Genomic DNA, 27,682 nt, shown 5'->3' with positions numbered 1-27,682 from the left:
CAGTCCGACTAATTGTTCTTCGCACTGCAGGCGGATTTTAAACCGACGCCGACGGCCTTTCATAAGTAAGCTTAATTACGTAAAAGTAAGCACATTAATCTTCTTGAGCATGTACTAGCCAACGACAGGATTTGTGGTCATTTTTGTTCTTTTGTAGACTTTTTACCGGTCGTTAATCGCAGAGCATAAGCGTAGTACCTAAACGAAAAACCCGAATGAACTAGGCACAATGACGTTCCTCGTGCTTTTATTGCGATACCAATTATATGTACACTCCAAGCGCATTTCTGCCGTCGCCGTGAGATTCCGTATAAGGTACAACGGCGATAAAATCGTCGCCGCGCGCCGTACGCTGTGTGTGCGAGTGAAAGCGTACGAGTATAGGCCGTTTCACATGGCGCGATTTTCACACAGCGACACAGCGAATTCCGTCGCTCAGCGACCGCCGCGACGTCGCAGACTCTCCGCGATGGGATTCCAACATGTTGGAATTTCCGTCGCTGAGTCGCAGCGATCGGCGCGATGTGGGCGGAGCAACGTGACGTAACAGCAAGCGCCGTCGAAATAGGTACTTTCCTGTTTTAGCGCGTGTTGGAAGCTCAGCGGAGCAATGTCGCGCACCCGTTTCAATGATGTTTTAACAGAGCGTACCCACCAGCGCCTGTGGCTCAGGAGCTTGATCAACAATTCTTGTTTTCTCCAGCTCTACTTCTTTTGTAGAGGCAAATACTCCTCCAGGACAAGAGTTGTGGCTTCCATCGTACCGCAACAACACAACTAGAGTGTACAAAACAAATCCACCCCACCACGCCGCACGCTTATGCGGTTTGTGCAGCATTTTCACTAGCCACAACTGCGGACTAAGCGATCGCAGTCTCAACGCGTTTAAAGGCTGAAAAATCTTGTAATATTCTATTTTCAAAAAAATATGAAATTGTAATATTTGACTAGTTTCCATGTTGTTTTCATTTAACGATGCAGGCATGGATACTTTGTGAGCAGGGAGCAACCTTGGGCGTCGCTGCGACGTAAATCGCGCGGTCAAAGACGCATGTGAAAGCTGCCAGCGAAAATCGCTTTGCTGACGTGCGCGACAGAACGATTTTTTTCGCCCCAATCACGCCATGTGAAACGGCCTTATGAGCCGCCAATCGCGGCTCAGTGTAGCGGACGCGAGGAAGAAATGCAGGCCGGAAGCGCGCGGTCTTCGTTCGCGCGCGAGGCACGGGGGCGAGTCATCGGAGAGGGAGAGGGGGGGGCGTGCGTTCTGCTCCGTCGGCTGCTGCTGATAGCGCGACCGCGCGGCCGCCGTATCGCGAAAGCGATCTGCGATGTCGGCGAAGGGCGCGCCCGCGCGGGCCTCATCTTCAAAGTGATCGACGATGGGGACAAAGTGCATGCGCCGAGTGCCGTCAGCTTCGTATGCGCTGTGCTTTCGACGTTTAGTTCGCGTTGAAGCGAGACGAGAGAGCGCGATTGTCAATTTACCCGCTGCTGCTGGAGCGCTTTCTCACTCCGGCGTTTTCACAGCGAGTTTTGTTTCTCTGCAAAATCTGGGAGCTCCCGCTCCCTTGTTGCGGCAATGGATGAAGAAGCCCTCGAGGACCTTCCTGGCGCCCAACCATCACGTCGGGTCGCGTCCATGGAAACGTGGAAACGCGTCAAGTAACACGGACAGCGAGGCAACCGAGTTGTACTCGTACTCGGACAGCTTCGACTCGTCGGACGACGATTTCACGCTTGTCATGAGCCGAACAACAAAAAAGACTGCTACGGAGGTCATCATCGGCAAGTGTCTCCACCATGAAGACAACACCACCAACACCACAGCGCTGGCCGTACACTATGCTCTTCATGCCCGTGGACCCTGTGTCCAATCTGCTATACCTAAACAGGCAAGTCCTTTCTGCGTTTCTTGAGGGAATCGCACCAAACGAGATCAAAGACGTGAGAATAAACGCACGGAAGAATGTACTCGCAGTAGACGTTCTACACCGTAGTGCACTGCAAAGCCTGCGGCGCGTAACGGAGATCGACAAAGTGAAAGTGCGATCCATGATTCCTACAGGCTGCAATAGCACTGTCGGCGTCATTTATGATGTCGATATTTCTATACCAACGGACGACTTGCCTATATTAATAAAGCCGACTACAGAAGGCACTCTTATCACGCACATCGCAAGACTTGGCAACACACGTTGCCTGAAGCTTGTGTTTGAGGGAGACAGCCTTCCCTCACACGTCAAAGTTGGCCACGTCCGCCATCCAGTCCGGCCATACGTACCGAAGCCCCTGCAATGCTATAAATACTGCAATATGGGACACGTAAAAGGTGTCTGTAGGAACAATCTCGTGTGCTCACGGTGCGCTGAATCTCAATCGGAAGAAGGCTGCCGCGCAACTGTGTTAAAGTGCCCTAACTGCCATGGTACCCATGAGGCCTCATCCAAGGATTGCCCGCGGGTGAGGAACGAGCGAGCGGTACTCAAACGTATGGTACGGGACCATTCTACACACAGAGAGGCTGCCGCTACTCTCAGGCGACGACGACATCGCCACCGAAGAGCATCACAAAGAGTTGCATCTACCGATAGAGATACACCATCTTCCGGCAACTGCGGCTACCATACCAACGCCGGCTTCCACAAAGACGGACACTGCGACAACGAAGAAAGGGGCAAGACTCGCTCCTCCTGAAGAGTGGCTTACACTTCCACGAGCACAACCTGCCTCGAAGTCACATCAAATCGCGCCGCCCTCGATGACCTCACAAACCGCTGATGCGACAACTGAGGATCGCCAAGTCATAGCGACGTTGAAGTCACTTATGGACGCCATGCGCATTCTACTGAGCAGCATGAAAACCCCGTCGGCGCAGAGCGCACTGCAGGTGCTGGACACCTTGAGCCTGGTACTTGCGGCTCTAGGGTAAAACCACGGCCCGAGCGATGGCGTCGTTTCAAGAGGAGGTCAAGAATTCATGTCTTTCAGTGGAACGCAAGAGGGCTTAAGTCACGCATGGCCGACTTTAGACAGTTTGTCTTTACGCACCAATTCCCCATTATCGTGATATGCGAGCCAAACTTGTCAGCTCCCATCAGACTGTCCGGGTATGAGTGTTTTATGTCCTCTACCCACGGAGAGTGCAGCAAGATTGTCATGTTTATACGCCGTGACTTATGTGCAGCACCCAGTGCCTCCTGACGAAGTAAATCAATACGTTTGCTTGACAGTGAAGAAGAAGCTCACGTTCACAATTCTTGGAGCCTACTTATCTCCAACAAGTCGCCTGGATTGTGAGCGCTTACAGGGAATTTTGACATCGACTCCACAGCCGTGGGTGATGACGGGCGACTTTAATGCCCACCATTACCTATGGGGAAGCTCCAAAGTAAATTCTAGAGGCAGGACATTGGTGTCCTTTGCCTCTGAACGCGAACTTAGCCTGTCAAATGATGGAAGCCCCACTTATCTGCGTGGATCGTAGCTGCTTGGACCTTACCTTCGTTTCACGTTAGTTTTCGAGAAGAGTGCACTGGTTTTCGGATTTAGAAACGCGAGGTAGCGACCACATCCCAACTTATTTGAAGATTGAAGGTCTGACTAGCTCCAAGTCCCCCAGAGCCGCCCAGTGCACCGATTGGCCTAAATACAAAATAATAATGGAAGACTGCTGTCGTAACGGTACCTCCTACAACCTAGAGAGCGCGATAAAGGATGCCATACAAACAACCACGCATTCGCTTTTGAAGAGTTCTGCCCGCACCGATTGCGACATCGAACTCGAGAAACTTCGAGCAATTCGCCGTCGTGCGGAACGAAGATATAGACGCACGAAGTCCACTCATGACTTGAGATTGGCTAGACGAACACAAAAGAAAATACAGCGTCACATGAACAAGCTGGCTTGCCGACAATGGGTATCCTTTTGCGTGTCCCTGGATCCGCGAAAACCTTTATCGCTTATATGGAGGACTGTTCGTGGCCTTCGCACAACCTTTGGTCAGCGCCCCCCGTTTAAATCTCTGGCACTACATCTACAATGTAGAGAGATTGACGTCGCTGAATCTTTCTGCAGAAAGATTGCTGGCGAGGCAAATTCCGATGGAACGGGAACGGGGACGCTCGACCACCCACCCTTCTCACGCGATCCCCGCATGGAGTGCCCGTTTTCTATGGAAGAACTAGAAGCTGCGCTGGCATTGTGCAGGCGTTTTTCAGCGCCAGGACCTGACGGCATTACGTACCGTGCCCTGTGTAACCTAGGAGACCAAGCTAGGAAGGCACTCTTGCTCCTATACAACGACTCCTGGCAGACGGGTACGGTTCCGCAGGAATGGAAGTCAAGTCGCCTCATTCCACTTCTCAAAGCTGGCAAGTCGCCTTTGTACATTTCCTCATACCGTCCTATCGCACTTGCCAGTTGTGTCGGAAAAACAAGGGAAAGAATAATTTTAACACGTCTGGAATGGTACTTAGAGTACTATGAGAGGAAAAGAAGACGACGAAGCTGCTGCTAGCCTGTCTGAGTAGCTCTGCGTACAATTATCGTTATTATCGTTCTGTTCTGGTAACCTTACTGGTCAGAACTGTTCATCACGTCGGTCGACTCGAAAAGGTACCTTCCGTATCGGAGACCGACGGGTGCTGCGCCACCCGCCGCCTCACAAGGTGCTAGGACCCAAGCTGGCACCGACGAGCACTCCGCCATGACCTCCCAAGGGGTGACACCGGGTCAGAAACGCCAGCTGATTTGTACAAGCCAGCCTGACTGCAAGCGACAAGACACTGGTGACTCTGAAGACGAGTCAACAATCATCGAGGACGACAACGTGGCGAACCTTTCAGACCTCGACATGGACGAGGGTGGTTTCCGAGTTGTGCGCCATCGTAAAGACAGGGCGGAGGGAATTCCAGTGCTAATCACTGCAGCATCCGAGAGAGCTGATTTAAGGCAAGTGAACCCTATTCTCCTGTATTCTGAGCTTGAAGCGATTCTCGGTGGAGCACCAGTGAAGAGCCGCTTCACAGCACAGGGAGCATTGCTCTTAGATGTGGAGACAGAAGGACAAGCCAACATCCTTCTAGAGACCAAGAATATCGGCGGCATAGCCATATCTTCCCGTGTCCCGCACAGTTATATGAAAAACACGTGCATTGTTAGAGGAGTCCCAAAATGGTACTCGGATGAGGAGCTGCTCACCTTCCTGAGACCTCAGGGAGTATTTCATGCAAAAAGAATCATCCGTCGGGTCCACACCTCGTCATCTGAATGGGAGTCAAGGCGCACTAACTCGGTGGTTCTCACATTTGCTCCAAATTCTGAACGCCCCGAGAAGATCAACCTTGGTTTCACCAGACACGAGCTTGTCGACTACGTGGAGACACCACCACGCTGTTTTAAGTGCCAGCGCTTCGGACATATTGCCAAGTACTGTCGTGGGGAACAGAGGTGCAAGCGCTGTGGGGGACCTCATGATTTAAGACGTGTGCAAGCAAAGAAAACTCTGTGTGTGCAAACTGCGGCGGCGACCATCCTGCTAGCTACGGTCGATGTCCTGCGCGGACAGCTGCTCAACGAAGGAATAAGATGTTTGTTTTGGGTCCAAAGAATGCAAGCGCACCATCGAACACGAAGAAGACACTCAGCGCGCCACAACTAACTGCTTTGGAAAGAGACTACGCTTCTGATTTCCCGCGTCTCACACCGATAAACGAAGTTATTGAGCCAACGCAAACGGTCACCGCCGCTGAGAAACCTGTTCCTAAAGAGTCCGAAAAGCGCACCTATGCGGCCGCAGTGAACCGACCTCAAGCACCACTCGGAAGCAGTCAGCTGGAAAACTGCCAGCATGTGATACGCGCTCTGTTCACGGCACTACGTTCCCACGTCGCGAAGATGCCTGCGAGCTCAACGAAGGATATGCTGGAAGCAGTGCTGGCTCTTGAGTCAGTAATACTCTGCTCTACTTCCACATACCCTCAGTAGCATAATGGCAATTTGTCGCCCACTTGGTCCATTCCGTCGCCCAAAAGTGCCCTTAATAATGCAATGGAACTGTGCCGGTATTCAACAGCGTCTGTGTGAACTCAGCCTTTTCCTTCGAGACATACCTATACCAATTCTAGCCCTCTCGGAGGCTGGTCTCCCTAATGGAAGGACGATCCCAGGGTACATCAGACATGGAAATCCGAGTATACCGTCATTTGCTAATGGAAGTGCGATGATATACATCAGGCGAGAAATACCTCACGTCGCCTTACCAGTGCAGGACCTTTGTTCTACCTACTTGGAAGTCACCGCTGTGCAAGTGTGCCTAGGAAACCGAAAACTCAGTGTGGTGTCGGTGTATATAAGTCCACGCAGGAAGGTCTCTATGGAGGCGCTTATAAAGGACCTTTGCATTCGTTGCCCCTCTCCTAGAATAATCTGTGGCGATTTTAACGCCCATCATTCGCTTTGGGGAGATAAGATTGCAGATTTCCGAGGCAAGGAACTTGTCGCAGCCGCGGATGCTGCTGACTTATGTATCGCGAACGATGGTAAACCAACTTTCTTCAGACCACCAGATTCATGGAGTGCCATAGACCTCGTGATCCATTCTACAGACCTTTACGTATCGTCGACAACGGCCCCAGACAGGATGGGCAGCGACCATTTTCCGATCTTCACCAACATCACCGGATTTCACACTGCTGGTCGACAATTCTGTGCTGTGACACGCTGGGACACATACAGAGAAGCGTTGGATGAATCCCCTGGTGAGCTATTCGCAGATATGCTGCGGAGCAAGAGAGTGGCTACCTCAATGTTGAAACTGCCAGATCATTTTCCTACTCCTGATTTGAAACTAAAGAACCTCTGCGCAGCGCGTAGGAGAGCGGAGCGGAAACTAATGAGAAAAACGGGAAATCCCTCTGCAAAAACTGAATACAACAGGATAAACGCTGTCATCCGTCGTCACACAAAAAGGTTAAGACGAGTTCAGTGGGCTGCTTTCTGTGAGAGCTTATCGGCGTTTACTCCGATGACAAGAATATGGGGAGTAATGAATAGCCTATCTGGAAAGATTCGCCCGCACAGGCCATTTGAAGCACTTGCTTTGAAGCAAGGAAAAGATTTGCAAACCCTTGCAGAAGATTTTGCAGATGGATTCACATCTGGCAGATCAGCAGGAGTATCGAACCCTCTGTTGTCTCAAGCATTCCATACCATGGATACGCCATTCACTTTCCGTGAGTTGGATATGGCGCTCAGCAAATTAAGAAGACGCTGTGCTGTGGGTCCCGATTCGATCAGCAATCAGATGCTGACAAATCTGCCGTACGAACGAAGACGAGCCCTTCTGGACATATTTAATCACGTCTGGAGCACGGGAGAGATCCCAGAAACGTGGAAGATAGCATGGGTGGTGCCAGTACTCAAGTCCGGAAAGGATCCTGCGAACCTCGCCTCATATCGGCCAGTATCGCTAACATCATGCGTGTCAAAGTTGATGGAAAGACTAGTATGTGCGAGGTTAACATGGTATCTTGAGCAAGGAAATAGACTGCCATCGTGCATGACCGGCTTTCGTCCACGGTTGAGTACCCAGGACAGTGTCTTGGATTTAATAAGCCATATCGAGCACCATCGCGCGGACGGCCTTTCCACACTCGCCATCTTTATGGACGTTGCCAAGGCATACGACTGTGTGCTTCATACATGCATCATCAACGGACTCCAAAACATGGGCGTCTCAGGAAATGCTCTTCGATTCATCCATGAATTTCTCAGAGATCGGTATGCCCAAGTTAAGCTCGGAAGTATATTGAGTGATAAGCGACGAATTTCCCTCGGTGTCCCACAAGGAAGCGTCCTATCTCCCTTGCTTTTTAACGTTGCCATGGCCAGCCTTCCAGATGCACTGAAAGTAGGTCGGACGGCAGTTAAAATGTCCATCTACGCAGATGACATCTGCATTTGGATCTCGGGGTACCAACACAAACGGTTGGCCCGGATCGCCCAGGGCGCAATCTCCGCCATCGAACGCCACTTATCGATGCTTGGCCTATCTTTATCAGCGGAAAAATCTGCCTTCATGCTTTTCCCGGGAGTGAGACGCAAGTCAACACGCCTGACGCTGAATATCAGAGGGCATTCAATTCTTCGTGCAACTCATGTTCGATTCCTGGGCGTCACCATCGACAGCAAGCTACTATGGCGTCGTGCGGTCGAAAGTGTTGTGGCTGCATCAGTGCAAAGAGTCAACGCACTTCGTCGATTGGCAGGTGTACGTTGGGGAAACAATCCTATGTCCATGCTTAAACTGAATGCGGCACTGATAACAAGCCGCATTCTCTATCAGCTCCCTCTGATATCCCCATCATCGAGTCAATTCGAGCGCTTGGAGGCTGTGCACAGAAAGGGACTTCGCTTGGCGATGGGAGTTCCACAGACGGCTTCAAACAAGAAAGTCACTAATGAGGCAGAATCTCTTCCACTCCGTCTCTTGGCATCTCAGGCGTTGCTGACGCAGCTATTAAGGCTGGGCGAGTCCCGCGCAGGCACGGCGCTTCTCCGGCGGCTAAGAGCAAGAACTCGCTCACATTTCCATGCGGCACTGAACACTTTCCAATGTTTAGGATTGGAATGGCCTAAACGCAGTCGCCTTGACCCGCCATGGTCTTTTTCGGACGTTACCTGCAGCCTCAGTGTACCCCACCTACCGGCGAAACGCACCATTTCAACTGCAGAAGCAAAGTTTATTGTGCTGGAACACTTGAGCACGTCATTTCAACGCCACTTACAAGTTTACACAGACGGCTCGGTGTGCGCACAAACAGATAGCTGTGCAGCGGCATTCTGCATACCATCCCTTGATGTGTCATGGTCTGGCCGACTGGATCGCGTAGTTTCCTCTACAACAGTAGAAAGCGCCGCAATCACCGCGGCTTTGCGGAAACTACGGGCCTTCTCTGCACGAGATGTCGTGGTGCTGACGGATTCCAAGTCAGCGTTACAGAGATTGCATCGTGGCCTACCTCTAGAGAAATTTACAAGGCAATCTCTGGCACTGATTAACGATCTAACAAGCAAAGGATTTAATATAAGATTCCAGTGGATACCATCACACGTAGGAATTGATGGAAACGAGAAAGCTGACGCCCTTGCACGCCTAGCGCTGACATGTGTCCCAAAAGTGAAAGCTCCAAAAGCTCTTCAGAACCCTAAGGGTGTAATCCGCCTTCACTTTAGGGAGATCCACAAGAATCCCCACGAATCCTGCGTGACTCATGGATTTACCCGCGCAGAAGCGACGCTTTTATACCGCATCAGGACCGACTCCGCGTACACCACAGCTTGGTTATTCAAGACTGGGCTTCGCGCTTCCCCATTCTGTGCTTTCTGTGGTGACATTGGCGACACCGAACATTACATTTGGATATGCCCGCAGTTTGACAAAGAAAGAAAAGCGATGATCGACAGCCTACAAAAGAGCGGTCTTACGCACAGGACATTTGAAGACGTCGTTTTCCCCGGAGGACCTGCGATAACCAGGAAGAGAGCGCAACGACTGCTGTTGGCCTTCCTGCGAGACACGGGGCTCATAGACACTTGGTGACACACCCCTGATATCAACTCGAAGGAGGATCAGGCGGAACAATTGCCGGCTATGTATGCCAGGCTAACCCCGCCTGCTTCAACATCATCACCACCACCACCACCACCTAGAGTACTATGAAATCTACCCAGACGCTACGACCGGATTCAGGCGTGGCAGTTCGTCAACAGACAACGTTGTCGACTTGGTAATATTTGCGCAACACCAGAAGGCCTGTAAACGACTATCTGCTGCTCTGTTTCTAGACGTAAAGGGGCTTACGATAATGTCACCCATGAAGCCATCCTTGGCGCGTTAGAAGCAGTAGGACTTGGTGGTAAGATGTATATGTGGGTGTGCAGCTACTTACAGAGAAGATCATTCTACGTGCACACAGAAAATGGCCCAACATCCGAGCATTACGGTAGTCGAGGAGTGCCTCAAGGCGGAGTGCTTAGCCCGACGCTTTTCAATCTAACCCTCATTGGATTAGTTGACAACCTGCCAAGCACCGTACGACTTTCCATCTATCCGGACGACATCTGCATTTGGGCATCAGGTGTAAGACGACTTCAGCTTCGCGCTTGGCTTCAGAAGGCAGCCACAATGACATCTTGCTACCTTCGCCAACAAGGACGTGAAATTTCATGTGGAAAGTGCGCCATGGTGGCATTCGCCAGGAAGCCAATGTCTGCTTATGGCATATCAATTAACACACAACTAATACCATGGAGCAGAAGTCACAGGTTCCTGGGAGTCGTAATTGACAGAGACCTTTCTTGGACTCCGCACGTGAATTACGTGAAAAAGCGGCTGACTGCTATCTGTCACCTGTTCAGGTTCCTTGCAGGAAAAAGTTGGGGAGTATCCATACACGGTATGTTACAGCTGTACATGGTGTTGTTCATTGGATTCCTGCGGTACAGCCTGCCTGCAATATCAAACACCTGGAAGACTAACCTCCGTACGATTCAGAGCATTCAAGCCCAAGCCCTTAAGATATGTCTTGGCGTACCACGCAGTGCGTCAACGGCTGAAACCATTGCCATTGCCCAGGATTACCCAATCACGACGCACATTACCGTTGAGACAATGTGTACGCATCTCAGACACTATGCTAGGACCCCTTTCCACCACCTGGCGAGCCTCACTGCTGAAAGGTCCCGCCCGACATTTATCGCTACTGTCAGTGCACATCGTGCATCGTTTACTTCAGGGTACGCACCTGCGGCCAAGGCAGTGATTCCTCCGTGGTGTTTGAGCCGTCCACAAGTACATATAACGATTCCAGGACTACAGAAGAAGTCAGATGTATCGGCCCCTGCTCTAAAACAATTGAGTTTACTCCTCTTGCATGAAAAGTACAGCAACCACGTGCACATCTATACCAATGGATCGACTACGTCGTCCAGTTCTGGTGGTGCGGTGGTTATACCCACGCAAGGAATAACACTGCGGTTCAACACATCGCATGTCACGACCTCAACGGCGGCAGAACTAACGGTTCTGCGTCGTGCACTCGAATTCATTGATTTTGAAATACCTAGAAAATGGGCTGTGTTTTCAGACTCCAAACCGGCATTACAGTGCATGCAGTCAGTTCTCCGACGCGGCTGTCATGAACAGTTGAAATACGAAACCGTGAAACTTCACCATCACGTCCAAAAAAAAAAAAGGCCACGAGGTTGCCTTTCAATGGGTACCTGGTCATTGTGGAATCAGTGGCAATGATTCCGCAGATAACGCTGCTCGCACATCACACCAAGAAGAGCTCAGCGTTCCAATTCCACTTTCGAGCACAGGCGCCGCAAGGCAGCTTCGACACCTGGCACGCGGTCTCTGACTGACCGAGTGGAACTCGCCAAACTTACGACTTACACGACTGCATCAACTAAACCCCTCACTGCAACTCCGACCTCCATTCGGACTTCCTCGACGTGAAGCTTCGCTTCTCTATCGCCTTTGGTTAGGAGTTGCCTTCACAAAGGCATACTCTACATTAATTGGAGTGACCGACAGTGCAGCATGCGAGGTCTGCGGCACCGACGAAACTATCAACCACCTGCTGTGCCACTGTCCACTATATGCCCCATAACGACAAGAACTTGCTAACGCGCTAAAAAAAACTGGACAATCGAACGCTTTCCGTGCAGGTGCTGCTGGAACACCGCCCCCATCGCTCGTCGGCCCATAAAGCGGTGAAGGCACTTTTGTGCTTCTTGAGAACGACGGGCTTGTGTCAACGTCTGTGACTATTAGTGCAATACCACACGCATCAGCAAACTAACCACTAATTTCCCCTCTTTCCTTCCATCCTTTCTCTCCCTGTCATCTTTGTGTTCCCTTTTCCCATTCCCCCGGTGTAGGGTAGCCAACCGGACGTTATTCTGGTTAACCTCCCTGCCTTCTGCCTTTCTCTCGCTTCCTTCCTTCCTTTGAGTGCTATACTTTTTTCGCTGATTCATTGTCATTTTGCTGAGTCATGCTCATGAATATGACTTCTACAAGCATCCTGTAGTGTTTCCTTCACTTAGTACCCACATCCTAACCCATTTCAGTGCCTTTTGAGCGTTGTTTTTTTCACTGAGTCATTGTCATTTTTGCTGAGTCATGCTCATAACTGTGATTTCTGCCATCGCCCTTTAGTGTTCCCTTCACTTAGTGTCCACGTCCGAAACCATTCCAGTGGTTTTTAGTGTTAATATTTTTTCGCGGAGTCATTGTATTTTTTGCCTGAGTCATGCTCATGACAATTACTCCTACCAGCATCCTGTAGTGTTTCCTTCACTTATTACCCACGTCTGAACCCATTTGAGTGGTTTTTGAGTGTTAAACTTTTCCACTGGGTCATTGTCATGACCTACATGACACGCATGTCAGGACATTTTTGTCATGACCTATCACTTATGTTCGTCATACACTCCTGTCATGATTTGTAAATTTTGGTACCTACGAATTTAACGAAATGACCATGAGAGCACCAAGATGTAGGCGGCTGTTTCATCACCTACATGACATGCTTGTCCTGACATATCATTTATGTTCGTCATATGCTCTTGTCATAGTAGGTCAATTTTGCTACATAACAAGTTAACATAACGACCATGAGAGCACAAAGTCGTAGGGGGCTAGATAGATAGATACGGTCAAAGTAGCAAATGTTCGCCAAGAAATGCTTCGCATTTAAAACTTACGCGGCGCTTCTTTCAGGAAAATGGCCATTGCACAGGTATGTTGCCCACGATGCAACCGTTATATGAACAAATAATTCCGGCCTCCACGTACGTACGCTTTAAGTTCAGGGACCTTGATCTCAACTACCTGATTGGTTGGTCTTGAAAACTCGACAAAATGAAACATATCCACGGGGTGAATGATGATGAGTGGGCGAAGCTCCGGAGGGAATCATCGGATCTCCCGCTTAAGGGGACGCTAGCACAAACGCGTTAGAGACGTGCAGTACTCTCTAGTAAGGGGGAGCGGCCACAGCGTCTTACGCAGCCATTTACACATGCCGGAACGTGCACCGCGTTTGCCGACGCCATCACATGACTGCTGAGAGAGTATACCCCCCGTATTCATAAACGCTCCTCGACTTGAACTTGACTTGCCACCGCCTTGGGCAGCGCGTTCGAAACGCGTTGAAGGTAAGGCGGAGAGGCCACAGCGTCTTACACCAGCTTCTCACACGGGCCGTAACGCGCTAGCACAAACGCGTTAGAAACGCGCTAGAAACGCGGCCTTTCGTTAATGTTGGGTATTTATTGCCATCGTGGTGCTCGTGTCTGTGTGCTTCGTGGCGTAGTGGGCTAACGCCGCGCGCTCGGAAGCGAGGGGTCCCTGGTTCGATTCCGCGCTACGGACACAACTTCGGCATTTTTTTTCTCATTTTTCTCAGACTGGTTACACACTACTACTACGACGAGGGACGAACGGGTGCCGCTTTAAGGAGCTTCGCCCCTAAAAGCGTGAACCTGCATTGAAATGACTAAACTTATGAACAACCTAAGCTGAGCCACCTAGGTGCTCAATTTGGGGAAAAGAGCGTTCGTAAAGTTAAGGCAGCTATTACCTTCGAAGCATACTTTCTGGGGCAAGAGGCATACTACTTGCTTTATAAAAAAAATTGCCCGCCAATCCACCCTGTGAAGGTGGTTGGAAAGCGAAGTTTTTTACGCCACCCTCACGGTGACTGCGGCGCACTTGATATTTCACACACTACAACGTAACTTTAACCACGGCCTTTATTATTATTTACTTCACAACAATGTTCACTACTGCTTTATGATCGGTTTGATATACACTACTAGACTACCCCCATAGTGGGGTAGTCTAGAAAATGAACCGAAGCAGTTACTAGGCTGGAAGGGTTTCGAATGACGTCAACCCTCTTTCAAGCAGCTGCATAAGCTTTGCAACAGCTGCAATCTAATCTTACGGACCGCGCCGAGCCTGTTTTCCGTGGTTGTTTGCCCGCAGCCCTTATCATCCATCATGTTGGCTCATCACTTTGAAGCTTGTTTTTGTGGTTTTTCTTGCGAAAACGAGTGCTTAGTTGTACGCTGAATGCCTGAATTCAAGTAAGCTATACTGCTATACCTGCAATTGTTAGCGGTTCGTCGGGATCGTTTTTTGCTTACAACGACGGACACGACAGAACCCTTGGCTGGTAGAGGTACAAAGCTTCGCTTTAAAAATGACGGCTTCGTTTTTACGGCGCGTAGGTAAACTTGAAGGAACACTAAAGGGAAAAATGATTTCTTCTGTATCAGTATCAGTAGAGGTGAGTGGCGACGCCACCTTGAAGTTCCCGCACCAGCTCACCGTGATGTCATGCCAAGTCTTCTAGGTCTCAGTTAATTCTTTAACATTAAGGATTGACTACATTGTGTTCTAATGGAGCCCAAGACTGATTATGGCAAGTTTCGCCAACTTTACTGAGCCAACGTGGCGCAAATACGAAAAATAAGTTTACAAGTCAGACGTCACACTGAAGCGCTGATGTCGGGGTTTCCGCGCGAAACTAAAAAAAAAGAAAAAAAAACATTAACCTTGAGCTTCGTTCTCTCTTCTAATAATTGACCTATTGCAGTGTAAGTGACGACAGCAGAGATTTTTATGAATACTGTATTTATTGTTTTGCATTAATGCTCCTTTAACGTGTGCGCAATAAATAGTTCAGGTGATGGCATAAATCTTCCATGGAAGTGGAATAGGGAACGGTCTCATGCGCAAATAGATCGTCGCTAATATCGAAATTCCCTGGAGAAAATTCTATGTCTTTCTCGATATTCAATAATCATTAATAAAGGTGGTTAAAAAACAGAAAAAAAAAGAATTACCTTTGTTTAGTGCTGCGCGCGCACCCACTTCACTCTGAGCTTTCGCCATGCCTGACTCCGACTTTGTCTCTTGCAATGCTCTGCCTTTCCTAAGCGTGTTCTCGAATGTCGACAGCAGATATAATCAATTTTTTATATTAGGCGCTTAGATGTACGTGAAGACCGCCTCTACACAGTGAGGTTATGCGCCCAGGGGAACACAGAATGAGCTGGTAATTATCGATGTCGCCGGCTAAATTAAGTAAAATTGAATAATTACCTTTTTAGTGGCTGCAGTAATCAGACATGTTTGTATTGAAAAGTTAAACGCAGTCGTGTTTCTACACAGTATCAGTTGTAAGAGTTCTTCTAGCATGTCTGTGCTCCGAGATATCCGACTCCAAATTTTCATTGTCGTTTGCATGATTACGCATGCAAGAGAGTTATGATCGGCGCGAAGCTCCTCCCTGATGTGACGCGGCTGTTGCGTGCGGCGTTTAGTCTAACAACGAGGCGGAGGCATTGGCAAAAGTGTTAACTGTCCCCCTGCCCCTCTCGGTTGGCGAAATCAAGATATGACAGCGCGGACGCCGCACGCAACAGCAGCGTCACAAAATGGGGGAGCTTTGCGCCGATCCTCACGGTCTTGCATGCGTAATCTTGAGCACGAAACTTCGCAGTTCGATATCTCGGAGTACGGACGCGCTAGAAGAATTCTGCCCAATGAAACTGTGTAGAAACACGATTGCGTCTAACTTTTCAATACAAACATGCCTGCTTACTGCAACCACTAAAAAGTTAATTATTCAATTTTAGGCAATTAAGCTACCGACATCAATAATTACCACCTCATTCTGTGGCCCCCTGGGCGCATAACCTTACTGTGGAAGTGGTGTCTGCACGTACATCTACGCGCCTAAAAAAAAAAAAAAACCTGTCGGCTTAACTTTGATCACCCTGTATAGTGGAACAACGCACGCGCAATGCGGATGTTGTCGGTGCGGCTCCCACCGGTGGCAAGTTATCATTTCGTCTGCTTTCCTTTACCTTTTCCTCATTTACTACATTTCAGTTTCAATCACAGCTAATTTCCTCGATGCTTTGCCTGGCTTCATTGTCTGTGAGCTTTATACAATATAGATAGATAGATAGATAGATAGATAGATAGATAGATAGATAGATAGATAGATAGATAGATAGATAGATAGATAGATAGATAGATAGATAGATAGATAGATAGATAGATAGATAGATAGATAGATAGATAGATAGATAGATAGATAGATAGATAGATAGATAGATAGATAAAGCACCCAAAATTGTAGCGCGACCCCCCCCTCCCCCCTCGAGGCACTTTGCGTTATTCACGCGCTTCTTTCACGCTCGGAAATGCACTTTTAGTAGCACATATTGATCAACAGAAAGCTGTTCTGGGAGTTTTTCGTGTTGCTGTACAATTTTCTCATTGACACGTTTCATCTAATTGTAACATATGCGAAGTTGAATAATTAATCAAGACTGATCAGGCGGACAACATTACATTGTTACAACAATACGGCACACAACATTTGCTTCTGTACAGCTACGTGGCATGTGCATATTTTAAAATCTGGGTGCATGATAGTTGGGACACCCTGCATAATCTTTCAATGAAATCCTAGCACATTGCTTTTAGTTTGGCGGGAACAAATTGGGAGTGCCAGCACTGATAAACGACGGAGTATGCTTGCCGTGCAAAGTAGGCTTCACTAATCTAAAAACGAGAACACAACACGAAACAAGTACAATAATTACAGACGCTTTCGCTAGAGAGACTTCTAATTTGAATACTTTCTGTATTCTTTGCTAGCTCTCCCGGTTTGCTTCGATTTGAAATAAGCCTGGCAGCGCAGCTCCATTGTCGCGAAAAGCGATACATTGCGCGTTGCATTGCAAAACATTTAAATTTCCCGACAATGAAGGTGGCGAGCTTTTGCGAACTTATTGAATGTGGTGCGCTAAGAGCCTGTCCCGAGTTAATTGACTTTTAGCTTGTGTTGCGCACCGGCGCAAAATCTCGATAACATGGAGTACAAATTGTATGTTGTTTAATGCGAAATCATTATACGCCCCATTACACGAAAATCCGTTGGCGTAGATGACGTGACCGAAAGATGGTACCGAAAATGGCCGATGGAGCGAAGAGTAAAAACACGTCATAAAATGCTCGGGTTTACGTCAAATTTCCGAGGAAGATTCCTGTAAACAAAGTAAATTAATGACTTTGAGAATAAAGTTTGGCAAATTTCGGTCCGGGGGGTGGGGATCGAACCCGGGCCTCCAGGGTGCGAGGCGAGCACGGTTCTCGTTCACTAAAGGTGGACCAAGTGCGTGCGTCATTGCACACGTGACGGCGCGGCCAATCGAAAAGAGGTGGCACCACGTCATGAGCGTGTAAAATGAGTGCATAAAATGGAAATCATTATTGTCCAATTGAGCGGCGCTGAGTGGTCCTTCGAGTTATGAACTCCTCGCGGGAAAACGAGCGCGTTCAGACACCTGGCGCGTTTTTATTTGGCCTTACCGAGGCGCAGTTAGAACGCAGGCTAGAGCTTGCGCGGAGACGGAACGCGCGAAAAAAAATTCCGCAAAGGGACTTTAATGCTTTCGCAATCCCACACATAAACAGTCTCAAGTGTCCCGAATTCCGTAACAGGTAAATGAAAGTACCTATTAATTCAACACATTTGAAAAGGTCTCTTTCAGACATAGTTGTCTTTAGCTTTAGTTCGTTTTCGTTAACTTAAAGGATATAAAGGATGCTTAACCATTTTTATGACTGTACATTTATGCTTCATACACCCGTATTGCTAACTAGATATACAAATTAAATTCGCGTTCTAATCAGAGTAAGCATGGAGGCTTTTCAAGTTAAGATATAACAGCACCTGCACTGATTCGCGTCGTCGCCAAGTGTCAAATTTGTCTTCGAAATAATTGGGCCGCTCAGATAAAGCGGTGTTGTGGCTCGTCGACTCATCGAGCCAGCGATCAATGAGAGACTACGTGACTGCGTTGTAAAACGCGATTGCGTTAAGGACCCAGTGTCGCAGAAAATCCGGTGCCGGCGTCGGCGTCAGGGGTATTGCCCGGCCAAGAAAATCATCCCGAACAGCCCCGACCGCGCAGTCCCTCCATGTGGCGCGAGGCGTTCGTGAACAAAAATTGAATTTCTCAAAGTAATATCCGTCAGAAAATCGTAAAGTACCACTGCCCAATCTGCAGCCATGATAGCGTCGGATTGTAATTTTAATGTACGAGAAAAGATAATTCTGTTACGAGGGAACTCAAACACAAACCCCTTTTCCAGCATATTTAGCCTAAAACAGCGGCGCGCCCGGGCAGGTTACTTGCTAAAACACCATCCAGATGGCGCTCGCGTCCTCGGCAGGTTAGGGAGCCTACATGCAACGCTACGGCATATCAAACTGGGACTTACCCTGCCTAATGCGTTTTAGACACACGCGCGCCTTGGGGCATCAGCAAACAATTAATAAAGTAATAAAGACAATGTCCTAGGGCATTCACATTTTCACATAAGACAGCTTATATTGCCCCTGTAAAAATGTCTTTCCAGCAATCCATTTGTGTACAAAAGTGAAGCCGACTTTAGAGGGATTGCTGTAAGCTTGGTCTTGGTATGCTGGCTTTCTCACGTGGTGTGTTGCAGCGAAGCCTACTCATAAAGCAAAATGCGATGCGAACGGAGCCCGATAACGCTATCACGTTCCACTCTTAAAGTCGAAGCTTAAGCGGGCTCCAATTTCTTCAGTCACGTTTATTGATACGAAAGCGTCAAGTGGCCCATTGAGAGAAAAAGAAAACCGGCGTCTGTAGTATGTAGCAGTGAAACGGCACCTAACTCTCATTGGCTGCGATGCCACGTCGCGAACGCATCTCGACGGAGCAGAGCGGGCGACAGGGGACTCCTGCTGCCCATATAGCGGGCTAAGTGTTGCGTAAATGAAGATGGAATCGCCGCGACTCCACGTCACCCTCGCTCTCACCCTCGCAAGCGCACTGGGCTTAGCTGCGGCGCGTGCCTGCCGGCCTTGGTGGCCGCTGCTCCTTCCTCGGTCTCTCGTCCCGCAGGAGGTCGGCGGCGTGCGACCTTGTCACTGCAGGCTGCTGCTGCTGCTCGCTCGCTCGGGCAGCACGTGCCACTATGGTACATTACTCAAAGCGCAAAACTCGAAGGACCGCTCAGCGGCGTTCAATTGAACATTAATGCTTTCGCATTCACAACTCACAAGTGCATGCGTAGATGTCCTCGGATATATGTACTTTTCTTGCTTGTTTGCTTGCCTTCTCGTAATCATTCGCAACAGCTCTTGTAGAAGAAAACCATGGATGGAGTGGCTTCTTTTTATACACTGAACACGGTCTGTTGTAGCGTTTGTTTGTTTACGATGTAGTCATATACGAAGTCATTCGTTTATGACTGAAGTCAACTGGAAGTTCTCACACTGGCAAGACGAAATTACACATTCCTATACCAGACACGACTTTCAGTTGCCCATGCCAACAACAAAAAAAGAAATATCTCGTAGCCCGTGAATCCCATGTAGTACATATACCATTTAACGAAAATGCGGAATGGTATATATACACTGTGTTTTGGTAAGCAAAGTGGAATTGTATTCAGCTGTCAAAAGAAATGAGAACCACGATATACCTTAAGCCTATGCGCGTCCCACTTGCGTATAATAGTAGGCTAGAGCCAAACACGGAGTAAATCAGCCAGACCCAAGTCACGCTAATATTTCAGAGCAAAAAAAAAAAGGTAATATTTGGCGAATTCGTTACTGTCCTGTCCTCTCATCTATTGGGCAAAGGAAAAAGAATGCTACTAGTCGGGCATTACTATGACTAATATGAATAAACAAGTACCGCTGACTTTTTCTTTAGGTCAACTTATTGTAACTATGCGTGACAGAAAAAAATGCATGTTAGAATAATATAAATCCCAGCATATGCACCCCTACGTTTATGAAATCGAAATCGATCATCATCATCATCATCAGCCTATATTTTAGTGTCCACTGCAGGACGAAGGCCTCTCCCTGCGATCTCTAATTACCCCTGTCTTGCGCTAGCGTATTCAACTTGCGCCTGCAAATTTCCTAACTTCATCACCCCATCTGGTTTTCTGCCGACCTCGACTGCGCTTCCCTTCTCTTGGTATCCATTCTGTAACCCTAATGGTCCATCGGTTATCCATCCATGAAATCGACTTATAGTGACCGAAATGCAAAGACGGAAGCATGAAAGGTCCTATGAATTACAAGCAATCTGAGTTTTTCACTTTCTGTACGTGTAGGGACATATTGCGGTAAATCGACTGACCGTACGGATGCGCTTGTATGCAATCTGTGCTGTGTATTATGTTAAAGGTTGCGATCTTTTCTGCGCTCAGACTCTCGGTAACCTGCATAGAACATGGTCAGGTTTCACTTATAACTTACACCTTTCATTTTATTGCGAAATCATTATATGGCTCATGAAGCGGGAAATGCGGCGGCGTGGCCGGATGTGGTACAAAAAGTCACGTGGTCACAGAGACAGACCGCGCCGGTCGCCGGTCTATATATGCCGGGTGTTAAAAATTAAGCTTTACGGGATTTTTAAAAATCGCCTGTGGCAGATAGCATAATTCTTATCGTTGAGCTGGGTTATTCGAAGAGGCGGACATTAGTAGCACGAGAAATCGAAGCACGTATATTCAACTAATGAACCAAAATTGGCTAATGGACTTCGTTTATTACTTTACGATACATATTGCAATTTATGAATTGTAGCCGGTGAGTTTGCAAGACGCATCCACTTCAAATGAATTTACAGGATGACACCAGTTTCTAGATATTTCCCAAAGTGTGGGACGAAATACATAGGCGTTCCAGTTACTTTTATGCTTCAATGTATAAACAACATTTTGGTAAAAGAGTAAATGGAACAATGGGGCATTTTTACGGCGAGTTTAATGGCGCATATCTCCAAACTGGCGTCATTCTGGAAATTCATTCCAAGTGGATCCGTCTGACAAGCTCACCGCTACAATTCGTAAATTGCAAAATGTGTTCTAAAGTAATTAACCTAGTTAATTCGTGAAATTTTGTTAAGTAGTTGGATATGTGTTTGGATTTCTTATGCTATTAACGTCCGCCTCATTGAATAACCCAGCTCAATGATAAGAATTATGCTACCTGCCACAGCTGATTTCTAAAGATTCCGTAAAGCTAAATTTTGAACACCCTGTATAGCGCAGCGCGTGGCGGCGCCGCCAGTCGATTTGGCAATTACGATGAGTTCTGTCGTGCGCTCCGATGGCCCACTCCCAAAATTGTATTAAACTGGATTAAGGTGGATAAAACTGGATTATGGTGGGTTAAAGTTTATTATGGTGGGTTAAAGTGGGTTAAGGGGGGTTAAAGTGAATTAAGGTGGGCTAAAGTGGATTAAGGTGGATTGAAGTAGATTACTGAAGATTAACTATTTCTGCACCGCGCCCATTGGGCATGGCTAGCCCTCTATTGATGGTTTCAAACGCCGCTTTCGAGACCTTCCGCGTCGCTCACGGACAAACTGCGCTATAGGACGTGATAGAGGAGAACTATATTTAGTTTTATAAGCAGTTCGAGTTTTGCCCGCCAAGCAGTAATTTTAAACGCGCTCCGAAGTTTCGCGATCGTCAAAGCAGATCGCAAAAATGTCTGGCTCCTGAAACGGCGCGCGCGGTACGGGAGATCGCAGATATCGCGATTCCGCTGCCTCTGCGTCTGATCTTATCGATACATCGAATAGAAGCGAATCAGAAGACGCTGACTTTTCGTCGGACTTCGAGTCTGAGAGTGACGACGGTGTAAACCAGCACGGAACATCGGCGGCCGCAGCCCGGTACGCCCAACTGTAGTGCTTGCCGTCAAATGTTTGTATACCTGTTCAATACAAAATTTAAGATGTTTTCGGAAATAGTGCCTAATAGAGGGCAGTACATTTTGCATATCCCATAATTTTCGTAACATTTTTTTTCTTAGTAGATACAAGAGTGTCTTTACAAACTTTGTTCAATTTTATCGCACAATCTTGATTTTAACAATTCATATCTTCTTTTATAACATAGCTCTCGTTAATAAAACTTTTATGCGTTAAAAGTGCATTGATTTTGCTTTCTGTTTATGTATTACTATAAATACTGAGTGCAGTAGTTTCTTCAGAAAAAAAAACATCTGCCGTAACACACAAAAAACACCTATTTTCCCCACGGTAGGAAAATAGTTAAAGTGGCTTAAAACGGATTACGGTTTATTACGGTGGATCAAGGTTGGTACAAATTAGAGCAAAGTGGATTAAGGTGAAAGTTTGAGTTAAGTTGATAACCTACCGCAGTAATTGTGCTTTCGCATTCAAATCACGTAAGGATATTTAGGTGACTGTCAATATTTATATAAAAAATTTTTTTTCGGCAGCGTTAGCCGCTTGGCTATGCTTTTATTGTATGCAGGGCAGGTGGACAATTCCATAACGTTCGTATCGCTTGTTGAACAGCACCACTCACCGTGAGTAGGCCCCCCTTGGTGCAGCTGACGTCGAAGCGCAGGATCTCGAACTCGACCACATACTCGGGATCGGCAACGACGTACAGGGCGCACACGGCATCGTTGCCCGTCGAGATGAACGTGTACTCGCCCTCCACGGACTTCTGGAATATGCAGTCTGCGGGGCACGAAAACGGAAGAGACTCTGTCACGCGAGCCTGTACGTCAGTGACAAACTAATAAAAACAACTATTCTAAGGTTTGGTGTCCAACTCACAGAATTTCCAAAGATGACAAGGAAATTTATTTACCCGTAGGCACGCGTACAACTGTTGTATGAACGTAGAGTACAATATAACGTACCACACACGCAATACATCGTACTTGATATAAACAAAATAGATGAGCAAACAAAATAGTAAATTGCGTCAGCTTGACATTGACTTTGCCACACATAAAAAACACTATGACAGTGCACATGCAAAATCATGAATGCCAGCCTAGAATTCAAAAGATGCGCCGTTCAATTACGTTAGCTTATTTCTGTGATGGCAAGTGGTTTCGCGTGTTAAAAACGGCCTCTTATCTATGTTTGTGTGTCTGGTTTTAGGATGAAACCTGAGCGTCCTGGCAAATTTTATGGGCGATTCTAATATCAGTGCTCAGCCGCAGGTAATACTTTAACTTGAAACAACGAGCTTTTATGTTCCAGCTAGCCTGGCATTAGAATAAATTAGAGGAGCAAAGCAATTAAGCTGTGAGTGGACTCCGGTGGTTTCAAGTCTCTTTCAGACGTGAAGGGCAGGTGCACTGCGTTTTATTGCGATAGCAATTATATGGACACTCAAAAGCAGATTTCTGCCGTCGGCGTCGCCGTCGCCGTGAGGTTCCGTATGACGTCAATGGAGATGAAATCGTCGCCGCGCGCCGATCGCTGTATGTGCGAGTGAAAGGGCGCGAGGGGCGCGCGCTCTCACGGGGAGTGAACGCACGGCGGAGAACAAACGCGCGTTCTGCGCCGTGCTCCCTTAAGGGCTGCAGAAGTAGGCGTCTCTTTCCTCCTTTACAATCACCATATATGTAGAGCAAACGTGCCTTCCTCCGACGCGCGAGAGGCCGTGGAGGAGGGGGGGAGGGAAGGGAGGCGACGTTTAGCTGCGTCACCAAGTGCCTATTTATATCAGAGGCTCCGGCAACAGTCACCAACGCCGCACGCATTTTGAGCGAACGCGGGCAAAACGCCGACGGCGTCGACAACAGTTCTGCGTGTTGCCGGTGCTGCTGCATGTCCAAGTTTATACAGCTGATAAAGCTAATATCATTACTCCATATAGCTCTCTACAAATTTGCTATCGCAATTGATGCTTCGCCTTTCAGGTGAAACTGCGACAACTTTTTTTTGTCTGCATTTTAATAGAGGAGGGGCTGAGCGTGCGCCGTCGATGACGGCCGCCGTCACGCAGGAGCAGAGCCGGAGAGGTCGCGTGACCAGGAGAGGATGAAAGCCGCGCTGGGGGAGGGCAGGTCGCATGAGGCGCTGAGCCGTGCTCCCTCAAGGGCTGCAGAAGATAGCGCCAACCTTTCCCTTTCCCTCAAGAACCACTTACTACTCGCATGAACAGCGGAGGAGGAGAGGCGCGCTGCGGGAGGAGGCGAACAATGAGATTGCGCGTGCTGGGGGTAAGAGGCAACCACAGAGAAGCAGTGCATTCGCGGCCGCTTGGCTGGCCCAAACGGTGCAACTTGCGGGGGATGGGATGCGTCGGCGTCCACGGGTGACGCCGTTTCTAGCGCTTTGCGGGGGATGGGACGTGTAGGCTTCCACGGGTGACGGCGTTCCTAGCGCGTTGCGGGGGATGTGACGCGATCTGTCGAAACAGTGGAGATGTGGTTGTTCCTTCGGTCTAAAACAAAGACTAACACAGCGAGAAAAAAAGCATACGCGACAATCGCAGGGACAGAACCACAGCTCCGCTGTTTCGGCAGATTTCACTTCATAGAACTGGCTGCATTTTGTTTTCTTCTACTTAATTCTTATATTGTGACCCATTATGGAGCCTGTTGCACATAACCCTTGATTAATGCTACTGAGCATCTTTCGCTTGAAATGTTTCGCGATTTGGAGATAGATACTGGTGCGGTGTAAGAATTTCTTTTGCTATTTTCTATTCCTTTCTTATCATTTCCTCATCCACCTTTCAGGGCAGGCTGATACCGGCGATAGCGAGGTCGAAGAGCCGCTAGGACCACTGTCGATGAGCGAAAAGGGAATAGAATTGGAATCGAATCGTTACCTTATCCCGGCAATGATTACAAGAAAAGGTTCCGGCACTTACAGCTGACATTCCCCCCCCCCCCCCCCCCCGAACAGTGTGTCCTGCCTCACGACAGCTCTCACAATGCCGAAATTATAGTAATTGTTTAGAGAACCTGCTGTGCATTAGCCGACGAGAATATCTTTCTCACTGATCAAGTTCGTAGCTTGGCAGCACATGAAATTCTTTCTAGAGTAGCCTTGGTTACAGGGCAGATCTACATAACGGGGTGAATTTCCGTTGTTGGTGCTTAATTGAGCAAAAGCGACTGACGTTTCTTGCTGCGGACATCACTGACGTTTCTTGCTGACGTTTCTTGCTGCGGACATCATCGCATGAATCATTAGTGGGTCAGCCGGAAATCCGGCATAACGAAAACAATCAGCCTAGTCGTCAAACCTTACGGCAGAACTTTTGTCTTGCCACTGCCTTTCAGCCATAGGTATTGAACACCACTTTTGGCATAAAAAAAATAAATTATGGGGTTTTACGTGCCAAATCCACGATCTGATTATGAGGCACGCCGTAGTGGGGGACTCTGGAAATTTGGACCACTTAGGGTTCTTTAAGGTGCACCTAAATCTAAGTACACGGGTGTCTTCGCATATCGCCCCCATCGAAATGCGGCCACCGTAGCCGGGATTCGATCCCGCGACCTCGTGCTCAGCAGCCCAACACCATAGCCACTGAGCAACCACGGCGAGTTCCACCTTTGGCATAGTATACCGGGAAAGAAAGGACATGCATGCATGATCTTTTTTTTTTTACCATGCGAGCGTGCGCACACACAAAAAATTATTCATAACTGAGCACCGTGGCACATAGATTTACTTCTCGTCCAATTGGTGCGTGACATAAATGCCAGCCGATGTTTTACGAGAACAACAACAGTTTCCCCTGCCATCCGAACCAGGCAATTCATTTGTGAACACAGTAATGGGTTCTTGATTTTTTTGACAGCCGCCAATGAGAGGCGGCGCCTCCGCTATCGTGGTGGAAACAGTATAATGTTATTGGACTTCCCAACGTCCTGATAGTTGGTATCCTCAATAACATTACACAGATTGGTAAGGTAATGAAAGCCAAAATAGGGTAGGGTAAAGTATATATGGTAAGGTTCGCTTAGGTAGGGTTCGGTAAGTTCTTATTGTTCCAAGAAAGAAGAAAAATGAAGATAATGAAAGGGACCACGCCCACATCGTAATTTTCTCTCCTGCCGGTGGTCACCTGGACTCTCCGGCCTCCGACGAAACGAGAAAGATCCGAAAAGGAAAGAGGGAAAGGCAACACTCAAGGAGCAAAGAAAAGAAAACCATACTCTTAACAAAATTCAAAACGTTTGCTAGTTATAAAATAGCAATAATAATGTTACGCGGAGTATTTAATTACCAGTAAACGGCTATCGTTTGTCTAGTCAAGACTGCACAGAGTGCACAGGTTCCAGCAGGTTTCAGTCCGCCAGAAGAGCCTCTGACCCAGCCCCACTACAACGTCTTTGTCTTTGCCATTGCTCGTGACATTATCCCCAGCCGATGAAGCACCATCCCGGTGCTTGTTGTGGCCAAATGGGTTATCACAGTTGTAATGTTTGAGGCGGGAAACATGGACGACGTCACTTCGTGGTGTGGCAGTCGATGAGGTGGATGTCATGGGAGATATCTCGTAGGTGACAGAAGTCACCTGGCGCAGCACGCGGTAGGGCCCGACGTACCGCGACATTAACTTTTCACAGAGGCCGACACGACGAAATGGGAGCCAGAGAAGGACGAGAGAGCCCGGTGGAAAACCAGTATCCCGCTGTGGACGATCGTAAATTACCTTTTGTGCGGTCTGCGAAGACTGAGAGTCGAGCGTGGGCTACTGTGTGCGCGACGAGCGCACGCGTGATGGCATCTTGCGCATAGGAAGTCGTGGACGGGGAGCCCGGATTAGAAGGGAGCAAGGTGTCAAAGGGTAGTAAGGGATAACGTCCAAAGAGGAGATAGAAGGGTGAGTAGCCGGCAGTTTCATGACGCGATGAGCTGTATGCAAATGTGACGAACAGAAGCGCAACGTCCCAATCATGGTGGTCATCAGAAACGTACATGGAGAGCATGTCGGTCAGTGTACGGTTTAGATGTTCGGTGAGTCTACTGGTTTGAGGGTGATATGAGGTCGTGAAGTTGTGATGAGTAGCAGATGATCGAAGTAGATCGTCAACCACTCTAGGCAGGAGGCAGCGACCGCGATCTGTGAGTAGGTGACGTGGAGCACCATGTTGGAAGATGACGTCGTACAGTAGGAAGTAAGTCGGCTACGTCTGTGGCGCAGCTGGTTGGCAACGTCGGGTAATTGCATATCGAGTGGTACAATCCGTAGCGACTGCAATCCATTTGTTGCCTTTCGTGGAAATTGGAAAGGGACCGAGCAAGTTCCGGCCCACTCGATAAAACGGCTTGGTTGGAACGTCCATTGGCTGAAGTAGACCAGCAGGTTGAGTCGCAGGTTTCTTGCGACGCTGACACAGGTCACAAGATGTTACGTAGCGGCGAACCGATCGATAAAGGCGCTTCCAGAAAAAACGTCGTCGTATGCGATCATAAGTTATCGAGACGCCCAAGTGCCCGAAAGGGGGGGCGTCATGAAAATGGACGAGGACATTCCTGAGCAGATGATGCGGGACCACGAGCTTGAGTTCTGCGCCGTCGGGGTGCATGTTGCGGCGATAAAGAGTTATCCTGAAGCAAGAACATGTTGAGTGAAGGGTCGATGGTGCCGGATTGCAGACGGTCAATAAGAAAGAGCAACGATGGATCTCTACGTTTAGCCTTAGATGCTTGTCGTAACCGTTGAGATGGACCAACTAACCTACATTTAAATATTTATTTCAAGACTATCCAGGCTAAGCA

At 48.2% G+C, this 27,682-nt stretch overlaps 2 protein-coding genes across 5 annotated transcripts in view; one reads left to right on the top strand and one right to left on the bottom strand.

The window, feature by feature from the left end:
- LOC119456850 (uncharacterized) overlaps positions 1–27,682 on the top strand; it is a 191,821-nt gene that overhangs the window by 30,526 nt on the left and 133,613 nt on the right. The gene's annotated exons all lie outside the window — the stretch shown is intronic.
- LOC119455906 (corticotropin-releasing factor-binding protein) overlaps positions 1–27,682 on the bottom strand; it is a 135,439-nt gene that overhangs the window by 26,582 nt on the left and 81,175 nt on the right. For both annotated transcript variants that reach the window (XR_007467549.1, XM_037717444.2), the window contains exon 3: positions 22,500–22,657. Coding sequence is in view for 1 of the 2 variants with exons in the window: in XM_037717444.2 (XP_037573372.1) it covers positions 22,500–22,657 (158 nt within the window). In the remaining variant the exon portion in view is untranslated. The remainder of the gene's footprint in view (positions 1–22,499; positions 22,658–27,682) is intronic.

Source organism: Dermacentor silvarum, chromosome 6 (assembly GCF_013339745.2).
Source record: "Dermacentor silvarum isolate Dsil-2018 chromosome 6, BIME_Dsil_1.4, whole genome shotgun sequence".
Classification (NCBI taxonomy): domain Eukaryota; kingdom Metazoa; phylum Arthropoda; class Arachnida; order Ixodida; family Ixodidae; genus Dermacentor; species Dermacentor silvarum.
This window is presented reverse-complemented; position numbering and strand designations above follow the sequence as displayed.